This window comes from Schistocerca gregaria, chromosome 3 (genome assembly GCF_023897955.1).
Source record: "Schistocerca gregaria isolate iqSchGreg1 chromosome 3, iqSchGreg1.2, whole genome shotgun sequence".
NCBI lineage: Eukaryota > Metazoa > Arthropoda > Insecta > Orthoptera > Acrididae > Schistocerca > Schistocerca gregaria.
In genome coordinates, this window is record NC_064922.1 from 741,088,169 (window position 1) to 741,101,230 (window position 13,062).

The following is a 13,062-nucleotide window of genomic DNA, read 5'->3' on the forward strand; positions in this document are numbered from 1 at the left end:
TTTTTCACTGACAGAGCTTTTCAATAAACCCACATTAAAATCACCAGCATTTATGTGTAACCAACATGGTCACACATACATGCTAGCTAAAGGCAAATTGCATGAAGAGGAAGCTTAATACCTTCTAATTTCTCAGCAGCATCTTCTGAGGGCAGACTGTGTAGTTCTTCTGCAATTGTACAAAGCTTAGTTCTTAGTCTGCATGGACTATGGATGTGTTGCTTATAGATCAGCAGCACCATCAGTACTGAACTTGTGAGGCACTCTCCACCATAGTGATATGTGGTTGGCAAGTGATGCCTTCTGTAAAAGTTCCATGGATAGTCTCCTGGTGCAAGCTGGTATCCCACCACTGAGGGTTGGATGCCAGGAATTCTTAACCAAGAACCATATTTCACTCATGGCTCTACCTCTGATGGGATAGGAAATTCATGTGATTGAGCTGCGGTTAGGAGATAAGCTGATTTTGGAGGTAGTCTCATACAAGGCCTGTAAAAAAAAAATTGGGAAAATTCATAATTTGGAGCGAATTGCATTTGGCATCCCTGCATACACTTGTTTAATGTGTGTGAAGTTTCATTGTATGTCCGTTAGGTATTGTTCAGTACAGTATTAACTAGAAGGTTGTTTTGCATGGTTTGCTAATTTCAAGATGGTAGAAATAGAGGATCAGTGTGTCCACCTTAAATTTTCCATAAAACTCATGAAAATCTTTACATCCACACACCAAATGCCTGACACAGCATTTTGAAACTATCGTGTTGCCAACAAGTTCGTCCCACAGCTTTTGAGTCAAGACCAGAAAGACCTTTGCCCCCCAACTGTGAAGAGCTTTTGGATCGTGCAAACGAGAATGAGATTTTCTGTAAGAGAATTGTAACTGATGATTAGAGCAAAGTTCCATCTTCACAATGGGTCAGGAAAGGTCCTCCAAGACCAAAAGAAGCTCATCAGATCAGGTCAAATGTCAAAGCCATGCTGATAGTTTTCTTTGGCTTTGAAGGATTAGTTCATCATGAATTCATGTCACTTGGACAAACTGTTAATCAGTGGTACCATCTGGACATGTTGCAATGCCTGTGAGAATGTTTGAGAAGAAATCAGCCAGAAATGTGGCAAGACAATTCATGGCTCTTGAATCACGATAATGCACCCACACGTTCACCCTTCTTGGTGCGCGATTGATGCACAAAAAACAAAATCACTGTGCTGCCTCGCCTTCCGTATCCTCCAGACCTTGCCCCTGCAGACTTTTATTTTCAAAGTTAAAAACCCAGTTGAAAGGACAAAGATTTTCAGCGATAGGTGAGATAAAAGAAAATTCACAAACGTGCTTTGCACGAACCAGCAAGAGGCGTACCGAGATGGCCTCTTATTTGGGTCTTTCACCAGTGTTTGTCACCATAGGACATGGATTTGTGGGCAGTAGTGCTATGGGGATAGACAGTGATGTATGGGCAGTGGAATATGATTTTTGTATGAGAGAATGATAATGAGCTAGCTATCCTTTATTTGATTACATGGCAAGAAAGCGTCGTAGTTATTCCAGTCCAGAAGTGCTTGCTTCGTGTCTGGTCAGCAGGTGTACTAGGAATGTTGAGTGTATGTGACAGTGAGACTCAAGAGATTTCTGAGAAGGTGGGAAGATAGGAACGATAATTCATTCTGCATAGACCTCTACAATTTCAGTGTAAATGTTGGAATGACTGCTTGTCGCTCCAAATGCGGCACCCAAGAATGGTAGGGACTTTCAGATGTGAATTAGAGGACAGCTATCAAAGTGCACATACTGATGATGTTTGCTAGATTTCTTGGGAACAGAGCTTGTTATGAAGCAGTTAGTAAGACGGGGTTCAACAATGGAACAAAGAAGGAAGATGTAAAATAAGTAGGGGAGAAAGTTCTTAGACACTGAATTCTATTCATAAAGATGTCATCAATGAATCTGAATCCGGTTAGGCTTGTGACATGGAACGGGCAAATGCCCAGTGGGCAGGTCATTTATAAATTGCTTGGGAATTTGCTCAAAGCAGCTTTAAATGTCCAAAATGTAAGCATTTATGTAAAAAAGTACTTCAAAAAGAGATAAACATATTGTAAGTGCAGTGACGGCTGTTGTGTAAGAGCACCTGAACACCCTAACTTTTGACACCTTGTGGATATATTGTTTATTTTTCTTTCAACACTGTTAAACATAATGTACATGTGGTAATCAGAAATACACACCACTAAATCTACCATGCTATGCTATATTGCTCTTCTAGTCTCTGTGAAACTAGGCATCAGGGTCGTGATCACACCTCCACTGATGCTTCTGCGTTTGTACAACTGGCATGACATAATTGCCTTATAGACCAAATACATAGAGAGATTTGATAAACAACGTGCACGGTTCACGGTGTTCACTGCTTGCCGTTACCACTCAGCTAAAAGTTAACGTCAATGCCAGCAGATGGTCGCACACAGCAGCAGACTTTTTTCCATGTTCGCTTGGCATAAATCCCGCTAGGTGGTAGCACACTCCACAGATATGCCAATTCACTTACTATATAGTAAAATTAGATCAGTAATCATTGTATGTTACAGTATTTACTGACAGAAAAACCTATTCTGTGGGACTCTGAATGATATATTGTACTTACGTATTGAATTTTATTGTACAGTAATCCATTTGAGGCGCTGAGAAGCATAAAGCACATAATCATCAATTGTCAGACTGTAGTATTTATTTATGCTTCTGACATCTGTTGATCTTATGGTGGGTCAAATTTATCTGTGCTGTAGGGCCACATTCTACATATATCTGAACATTCACGTAAAGCAATCGCACAGTTTCTCTAATATTCACTTAAATATAAGGGGAGAGGGGGAGGGCCTCAAAGAAAGTGTGCTTTTGGTCCATATGGCTCTAAGCGCCTCTTTTATATTCTAGTCAAGTGACCTTGTTGGTAGATAGTACTACTTGAATTTAATAATTTCCGCAAACAGCAGTTTATGTTCGAAGTTGGTTGTTTACTATGCAGGAATTGGCTTTCCTGTGCAGTGTCAACATGAACTGTGTTGTACCTGTGTTAAGCACTAACCGGGAAGAAAATTACCAGGAACAAAGTAGAGCATCATAGACGAGATTCGTTGTAAGAGAGAGGGACTACAAGCGAACATTTAACAATGAAGTGTATAAGCAGTTTAAGGTGTTGTGAGTGTGCAACGTACGAATGCCCCATTTTGAGCCCAGAAGTTACTTCACTTACTAATACATGAATTAGCGATCTTGTACATTTATCTGAAGAAATGAAAAAGCACAAAAACTCTCACTTAACTTACACAATAATGAGAAATGGAGAGTAGAGAAAGCTTAACCATTATTTTGTTCTTGCGATAAACTGTACTTAATTATTTAAAAAACAACAAAATTCAGCAAAAACAATTGTTCTTTTTTTTCAGACTAGTTGTACATATTATTATTATTATTATTATTATTATTATTAGTTGCTGACAGCAGCTAAAGTTGTATAAATATGTTGATAAGCATCACCGTCATGCAGCAGATGCTATTAATTTTGCACTCTAATATTTATCTGAATTTAAAAATTTGTGAGCACCCAGAATGTATACCTACGATTCACAACTGGTAAAGTGGTTTTCTCTTTAGTTAAGGAGTTGACTTACATGACTCAAATGAAATTACTTTAAAGTATCATTTGTAATAAGACTACTAGTTTGGTATTAACATGCTTCAGTTAGCTTCTGTCACATAGGGTATCTGGCTCATAATTTTGTAATTTCATTATACTCTAGAATTCAAACTAATAAAAGTATGGACATGTATATCTCACATCTGACTCCCACAATCCCAAAGGTTGTTTCCAGCAACAGTCATAGCACTTCCCCTTTGTTGTGTGAGAAATGTCCAACCTATATTCAGTTTTCGTACACATCCATTCTGAAATATGGGCCCTGTGGTCTACAAAAACACACTTTCTAGCGGAATAAAATCAGTGTTGTTATAGATTTGTGAAGAAATCAACAGGCAAAATGCCCAATGGTGTGCTTGCTGAGAATGTAACTGTAACTGGAGATGTAACCCTGTACTACAATTATTAATAAAATCTGATCTGTAGCATCAGCCGCCAATTGCTAGACTACATCTGGTGAACGGGGACTCAAGGATGCAACAATTTGAAAAAAATTCAAAAGATAGTGCAGCGTTGGTCGCTGAGCGCCTGCAAGGCTGCATGATGCAACCCGCTTGGGCCGGCTCGCCAGTGGGTACGCATGCTGCTAGAGAGAGTACAGCACGCGTACGGGATAACGCTCCCGCACCAGCCCTTGCAGCGGCTAAGTCTGTTATCAGCGCTCTAATGTAATCAATGTCGTGCGCTGAGTATAAAAGCGGCCCAACGCAGACCAGCGGAATCATTCTGCTGTGAGCTATATCTGCAACAGCATTGGAGCACTATGCCCCATCGACGTGTGTATCGTCAATGTCGCCATCGTATGTCCTTTGCTAGGAGCTTATTTCATCCTACCCTTTCAGCATTTGTTGGAGCAAGCATTGCCCTACTGAAACTAGGTGTGAGGCTGCATGTGTTAAGTATACAAGAAAGTTGTATACTCATCAGATCTACTTGCATGCCATTAATGTATGCAGATAAAAATGGCCCGATGTTCAGATTATACATTTGTCCATATCTGACATTACATGCAAGATTTTCCCCCTCGTGTTTCCTAACGTCATGTGGATAGTTTGAACCAAATATTAGGTTTGTTTGGTATCTATTCTTGAAATGTGAAAGGTAGCATTGTTGGATGTCACAATGATGTTTAACATACCATTACTTCTATCACTGTGTTCATTCATGTCCAATATGAAGTTGAAGCCCTGTGTCTTATCTGTTCAAAGCAGCTTGTGCAGGATCTGCCACACACAGTCCACAGAACTGTGCACAGAATGATTTTTAGTACTTTGACATAAATTGCATACACCATACAATGGATCTGTAGTCCTCCAAAAAGCTTCATAGAGTTAGAACTTAACTGGCTGGTTACACATATTTCAGTATTTTAATGAAAATAATTTGCTATGCAGTTTATTGAAAAATACAGCATCATTTCTGTTCAGTTGTGCAGCTTTCTTTCTGTTACAGTGAAAATAACACAACCGCTTTAATGTACCTAAATGAAGACAATATTAAAATACTTGCCAGATGTTTAGATGTTCAAAAGTATGGAATTGAAACTGCTGTTGCTGTTGGTGAGTATCCCTTATGTACAGAATAATATAGAGTACTGAAGTATTGCTGTGTTTCCTGTTACATGAGATGTAACAAATATGATCACAGTGATCTTGGTGAATGCCAATAAAAAAATTTTCTTAAATCAGAAGTAAGATAATGAAACAGAGAAGATATTCCTAAACGTTAAAGCTCTATGATGTACTTTCAGGATTACCCAGCTTCATAGGAGATGACCTTCATCATCAAAACAAGTGTCTCATGTAAAAAATTTCTCATATGCTTCTGACGAAAAGTAATTTGGCTTTATTAGCTCATTGTTTTGTATGAAAATCTGACTTGCACAAAAGAATTAAATATATAAGTAGCTTAAAGTCCGGAATATTCATTGCATCCGTAGTAACCACTAGATTTGGATGTATGTTACTTTTAAGAGTAATTGTCACCCATCTCTCTGTCCAGTATCACTCAGTGCATATATCTTTCTTTATTTTCAGCACAATGTTTGCACACAATAACAGAAAACAATCCAATTGCAATTAAGGTTCTACAAAATATGGAAACAACTTGGCACAGCTTGCTGGAACTAGAAGGAAAAGAGACAGAATTTCTCTTGTTTAGAGTGCTTATCTGTGGTAAGTCACATAACTTAAGTGGAAGATATATTGTACCAGTGAACTTAACCTATGAGTGTGATGTTAAATTACGTGTCAGTAAATCATCAATTCACTCAGGCTCCATTAGTGTTGTGATGTGTCTTGAATGAATCCTAGCAGTTACACGCATGCAATAATTTTTTTTGTAGGAACCATTCCCTTATCTGAAACTTAATTAGCTATTTCTTTTATTCTGCGTTGAATGATAAATAGCTGATAAACTTTTACAGTTAAATTTATTGCATTTTCTCTGGCACTTGTGCATAGACATTTCTGATACTACACAGCTGACATTTTATTTTCGCAGAATAATTATAGTTTCATCATCAGAGAAAAACTGCTGGACTTGGTTCTGAAGAGACACTACAATAGGGCCAGATGTGTGTGTGTGTGTGTGTGTGTGTGTGTGTGTGTGTGTGTGTGTGTGTGTGTGTGTGTGTGTGTGTGAACATGTGGGAACTGATGAGTGAGTTGATTTGTATAACAAGTTTCACCCACAATCAAGTTCTGAAATGTCACCAGTTCAAAGTCTCTTTGGAAGACTTGGAAAGTGTTATGCGTCACATTGCAATGAAATACTTGGGCTGAATCAAAGTAAAGTTATGGAGATTTTTTTGAACTCGGAATTGATATGCACATAAGAGGTAAGCCTGTTGCAGAATCGAAAAATGAGCAGTGGGTAGCAGATTTGGCATTCCTCTGTGACATTATACATCAAATGAACATTTTGAATTTAGCATTGAAGCGTAAAAACATGATTTCTAAGTTGTGTAACTGCATTCAGGAGTTAAAGATAAAACACTCTCTGTGGAATGGACAGCTAGGAAACAGAAACACTGCTTATGTCTCCAAGCTGCTGTCTTTGACAGTGGGACAGAGTGGAATTTTGAACAGTCACAAAATTAACTCTTTAATCTGTTCAATGAATTTGAGATTCATTTCCACAATTTTTTGTAACAACTTGTTTTGTCCCAATTGATTAGATATATTTAAATGAATCACATTATTGGTTTTGCCATAATTGGCATTCAGGATGTTGGAAAGTAAAATGAAAAGGTTAATGTCTTTCCCTTTCAGTAGGTGTTGACAATGTGGAAACAGTTTTGTAACAAAATTATTCTCGTAGACTTTCATAAGAATTTTCCTCAACATAAATTTCTATGACTACAAGTCTGCAGCTACAATTTTCTTGATGTTTGGCTTACATCTTGTGCGAGGCATTTTTTCTGCAATAGAGGGAATGAAATATGTCTCACTGACAGACTTCATATTAGCAGCACACACAAAATGGTACCAAACATTGCTGCTGTAGCGAAAAGCTAAATAAGTAACATTCATTGACAAGCTATATTTTTCAGGTGGACATTTTAATAAAGTAATTACAAAATAAAAGTTCACATCAATTTAAATTTCATCATAAAGCTGTTCCTGCCATATGAAGTATTGGGTTTAGTACTTAAATGTCCCATGTTCTTCATTTCATCAGAATACTAAAAGAATTTAAGTTTCTTTTCATTATAGTCTGCCATTAATACAACAGTTTTAGAAGATAAATTTGCTACAAAACATATTAGAAATCCACCATGAAGAGCTACATCTCCTTACAACATGACATTAGTAGCAGTAGAATTAAGACTCGTTGGCAACACCCTCTTGGGATGGGGCAATGCCTCGTTGTAGGCACCTTCATTGCTTGGGGGAGGGGGGTCTTGTATGCCTCTATGACACTGATGGCTGTGCCGGTAGCAGCAAATCTACTGGCAGGACCACCAAAACCAAACAGGCCCCAGTAAGAGCCTGGAGAAGAGTAAGTCACAACCTAGGGAAGAGGGAGCCATTTTTTCCTCGGAGAACCTGGGAAAACTGGTTGAGTACAGCCATTATGATGCCATATTTCATAAGCTGTGGCTTGGGCAGTACTACCAGACTTCTTCGAACATTAACTGTGGGCATACTTCAGGGACCATTGTTAGGTGCAGTGATGGAACATTGTGGGGCCCTCGGCCCTCTGCCACTAGAAAGCTGTAAATTGTAGTGTGTAACATAAATATGTCTGTGTGTAAGAAACGGTGTGCTGTAATCCTGCTTTGAATTCAAAGAGTTTGTCCATATATGGAGCATCTTCTCCTTCAGCATGATAGTACCAGAGCACATGTGAGCACTATAACATTTGCAACTATCTGATGCCTTGGATTCATTGTCATTGATCATCCTCCATACACTCCCAACTTAGCCCTACCTGAGAATTAAACAGTGTGGAAGTGGTGCAAGAAGAGATACGTCAATAAAGTTGAACATTCTGCAGTGAAGGTATCAACTGAACGACTGTTGAGAAATAAATATGTAGACACGAAGAATAAATGCACAGAATGTTAATCGGGGCTGCCACAAGTACTGAAAATCAGGGAATTTGGGTGTCGGGGAAATCCCTGCTCCCTGATTCTTACTGCTTCTCCTTTCCTACCATTCCCCTCTGCTTGCAGTCAGTGCTGCCACCACTTCTTGCCACCGGCCTAGCAGCTGCCAACGAGAGGCAGGGAGGTGTGAGTAGTAGTTTGTTTGGATCTGATTCTCAGAGACTATCAACGCAGCGGCCAGAGACAGCGATCACGTGTGCATGAGTTGTATCTGATTGGTTGTGTGAAAGTGTGTGCACTCTCATTTTCTGACAAAGGCAATGGCTGAAAATTTAGTTGTGAGAGTATGATAGTCTTTTATATGTGCCTGCCTGCAGCTCAGTGATCATCTTCCTATCCTCATTAGTATTGATTCTCAGAATATTCGTGCAAGTTATCTGTTGCTTGGATTGATCACCACGGTCTCATTTCGTGAACTTTGTGTCTGTGTCGTGAATATGTGGCGACCCAAGTGGACTTCCTCAATGGGCCAAAACTGCAGCCCGTTTCTGTAGGTATCTCTAATGGATCGGGTCTGTCAATCTGAAGCCCATCACTTCCCACTAATGTGCAGGCCGTGCCTGTCAAATCTAGTCACACCAATCTGCCCGCAGGCTGGGTCGGTTTGTGTGTGGCATAATGCAGCGGATTTTCATCATAGACTCAGGACTGTGGCCACAGGCGATGGATTTCAGAAACTGGGTCTGTCTTAAGGCAATTACATTGTACAATGCGCTGTTTTATAAACATTAAATGTATTGTTGTACATTGTGGCACATCGAAAATAATCCATAATTAGAAAGGAAGGACAGTAAGGAGAAGAAAATTGTGGCAGTTGCTGGTGGTTTGTATGCTATGTGCTCGTATATTCCTTGAAAGAAAACTCACAAGGCCTGTAAAATGAAATTATATTGGGGCATTGATGGCCAGGATGCTCCATCCAGGGAAGTTCGGCCTTCGGGTTGCAAGTCTTCATTCAGGTAACACCACAATGGCCGAATTGATGTCAGTGATGATGAAATGATAATGAGGACAACACAACAGCCAGTCCACAGGTGGAGAAAATCTCCAACCAGGCTGGGTATCGAATCCGGTCCTGCTGCGTGGTAGGCAAACACATTACCACTCAGCTAAGCAGGCGGACACACAATACCACGAAAATAATGGACATAACACAGTGTGTAATAACTGTCAATAAAGATTATAGTAGAGCCAACATTTTATTCGTGGTCACCCATAGTGTTGCTTAACACAACTCTTCCCCGCCTTACACACTTCTTGCAGGAGGCCTACTTTTGTCTGAGGTTATTTCTGAAATCAGTGAAGGTATTTTAAATCTGTCTAGTGACTTCAAGGAAATGCATATTTATGTCATTAAATGTGTTTTGTTTTATTGAAATAAAATAACATTAATGAAACACACATACCATTTGTCTTGCTTTCTCCACCTAAATACTGTTCATTACAAAAGATGTTGATGTTAGTACTTACAATTTTTGCTCATACGTTTAGAAATACAGAAGTCCTCACATTTTTTGTCAACTTCAGCCTGTACTCACCTTTGAAATCTCAATTTGTCTGGGAAAAATGCTAAAACTTGTCTGGAAATCAGGGAATTTCACTTGGGCAAACTTGTGTAAACCCTGTTAATACAGTCTGTTTTATATTAAAAGCCGTAAGAGTTTTTCCATTAAAAAAAATCAGATGTGTTACTTCATATAAGGCTTACTGAGGCATGCAAGGCTCTGTCTGAATTGACATTTGTTTCCCAAACACCTCTTTGGTTTCTCATGGAGTGACTTCAACTCAGATCTACTCCTGACAGGACGAATATACCATCACATAGTACCTACATCCACCGAACCAAGAGAGCTCAGATGGTTGGTCCACCTCAGAATTACAGAAACAAGGCACTAGTCTGTTGCAACACTTTGGTTGTAACCAGAAGAATAGAGGAGACATTCAAAAACATCTCCCTTTTCTACAAGGGTTTGGGGAAACTATTTCATAAAGGAACACATCTTGATGAAAGACCTTAGGTGACTATCCTGTTGTGGCTGAATTGCACAATACCTTTAATGTTTGTAAAGGCATGGTTACCTGCTCTGCTTTAATGGAGAGGGACCCTGAGGAATTATGTGAAGAACGGAAAAAGAGTTCTGCATCAAAACTAGACATGTTCATTTTTAGTGCGTGTCAGCAGTCCTTATTTGTGCAAAAATCTCCAATTTCAGTCTTCAGATCACTTTTATTTATTTTTAAATAACCGGATTCAGGCCATTTTCCCATCTTTAGATCAATTAAACAAAATTAAATGACTAATGACTCAAAACTTTCGTTTACAAAGTATCAGATTTTAAGAAGTGAAGTAAAATTTAAAAAGTACCATTTGTTACAGTTGCAAAATAATGTGCCTATACAGAGCTGGAAATCCACTGTCAAAATTAACAATAGATTAGCCCACTAGGACTTAATATTGCAGTTTTCAAGAAACCTTCTTCGTGGAGTGTGTGTAGTGCTGAAAAATGCCCTCTGCCTGCAGAAAATTGGTCAATATTTCTAAGGATGACTTATAAATAATGATACAATAAATCTAAAATAGCTCAATTAAAAAAACTTTAAAAGAACTTTGAAACTTTTTAGGAAACTTTTATCCTAGCGCGTTCTATCCCATCCCTGGTAAGACTAAAAAATTTGTTTAATGGTCTTGTAAAAATCCCTAAGCATAAAGTCACTTTGCTTACAAAGCACTTTTTCTACTCTCTCTCTCTCTCTCTCTCTCTGTCTGTGTTTTTTTTTTTTTTTTTAGGTGGGGGGGTATAAATTTCTAGTTTCTCCAGTACATGAAGATAACTTTCTTCACTTAAGATGGACGGTTGCTTTGTTTGTCAATAATGCACACCATTCCTCTGCTCTCCCCTTAGCTATTGACCTGCAAATGGTTGCTGCTGAGGTTCATGAATGCCAGAGAATCGCAATTTGCTCACCACATTAACCTCCTCACAATATGATTGACTCTAAGGAAACTCTAACAGGTTAACAGAATAACTCCTCCGCCCGTTTCTTCTATTTGGAGACTTCAATGCCCATCATGTGCAGTGGGGTTCAACCTTTTGCTTGCCCACAGAGACACTTTTTTTGGATAGCATTATGTCATCTCATGAGCTCTGCATCCTCAACATGGGCATTCCTACTCATTTCTGAGCTGCTATTGGGTCATTCTCAGCCATCGACCTCTCTTTCTGCTCTCCAGTCCTTGCAGGCTCTGTTCAGTGGTAAGTCACTGACAACTTTCATTCCTGTGACCATTTGCGACTGCACATTCACCTGCTGGATGGAAACCTCCCTGAATAGACACAGAGCCAACTGGACAATATTCAGCCAGCTGCTTGTGTTAGAGTGCCACGACAGCATCCAAGAATGGATGGACCACAGCACACAAGTAATCCACCATGCTGCTGTCCTCTCTCCATTCCAAAGTTCTCTCATCCTAGAAGACCACCTGTGCCTTGGTAAACTGATGAATGCTGTTCTATCATTTGGGTCAAGCATGCTGCTCTGTGACGATTTAAGAGCCACCCAATGGTGGGAAACCTCAAAGTCTTTCAATTAGCAAGGGCGAAGCCTCGACACATCATCAAGCAGAGCACGAACATGTCACGGCAAGTGTTCATGGACTCTGTCAGTCGTTCCACTTGTTCTTCTACAGTATGAGTAGTCTTCAGGAGGATTTCTAGTAAATGCCAGTCATTTACCTATAGCAGCATTGTTGAACCAGTGGTGTCTCCATAAACACCTGGAGACAGTGCACACACAATGGCAGAGCATTTTGCACCGACTACTGTCACTGTCTGCCAGGATCTAGCATTCCATCGTTACCGTGCCACCATGGAACAGGATAAGTTGGAATTAAGGCTAATGATTTGAAATCCTGTAACTGCCTATTCTCTATGTGGGACCTGGATTTGGCAATGTCTGTGGCTCATGATACTGTGCCTGGTCACGACCAAATCTGATACAGCATGCTGTGGAACTTGGAACCAGTGTGTAGGGGAATCTTCTTATGATGTTTTGATTTGTTATGGTAGGCAGGCAACCTTCCCAACTCGTGGAGGGAGGCAATTTTGATCCCTCTTCTGAAACTGGGAAAGAACTGAACGTGTCCCAGTAGTTAAAAGAGCATCACCTTAATGAGCTTTATAGGAAAGACCTTGGAACGAATGGTTAACTGTCGTCTGGTTTGGATGTTGGAGACCAGGAAGCTACTAAGTCGCTTACAGTGTAGATTCAGGAGATTCTGAACCAGCATTGACAACCTGGCCTTGCTAGAGGCAGCTATTCGGCAGGCTTCCCTACATGAACAGCATTGTGTAGGTATATTTTTTGATATCAGTAAGGTATATGATACTACTTGGAGACCTCTTGTCCTAGGACAGTTACACTGATGGGGGTTCTGTGAACACCTCCCCGTCTTTATTCCACCCATTTTATCATAGTGCTTTTTCAAGTATCAAGTTGATGACAAGCAGTCGAATAGTTTCAAGCAGGAGGATCGTGTTCCTCAGGACAGTGTTTTAAGTGTTTTATCCTCTTTGCCACAGCCATCAACGGTATCACACCTGCAATAAGCAGTCCTTCACAGTGCTCTTTTATTTGCGGACAGTTTTGCAGTTTTCTATTCTTCCTCCAGTCAACTCGTCTGTTGCAACTTACATTGAAGAGGGGGCTGCATTGGACTGGCTTTATGTTTTCTGAGCTGGAGTGTGTGTGCGTGTG

The 13,062-nt window shown here is 39.8% G+C and overlaps 1 protein-coding gene across 1 annotated transcript in view; it reads left to right on the top strand.

The window, feature by feature from the left end:
- Positions 1–13,062, top strand: part of LOC126353832 (HEAT repeat-containing protein 3) — a 233,724-nt gene that overhangs the window by 126,850 nt on the left and 93,812 nt on the right. The window contains exons 5-6 of the mRNA XM_050002965.1: positions 5,148–5,254; positions 5,732–5,869. Of these exons, the coding sequence (XP_049858922.1) occupies positions 5,148–5,254; positions 5,732–5,869 (245 nt within the window). The remainder of the gene's footprint in view (positions 1–5,147; positions 5,255–5,731; positions 5,870–13,062) is intronic.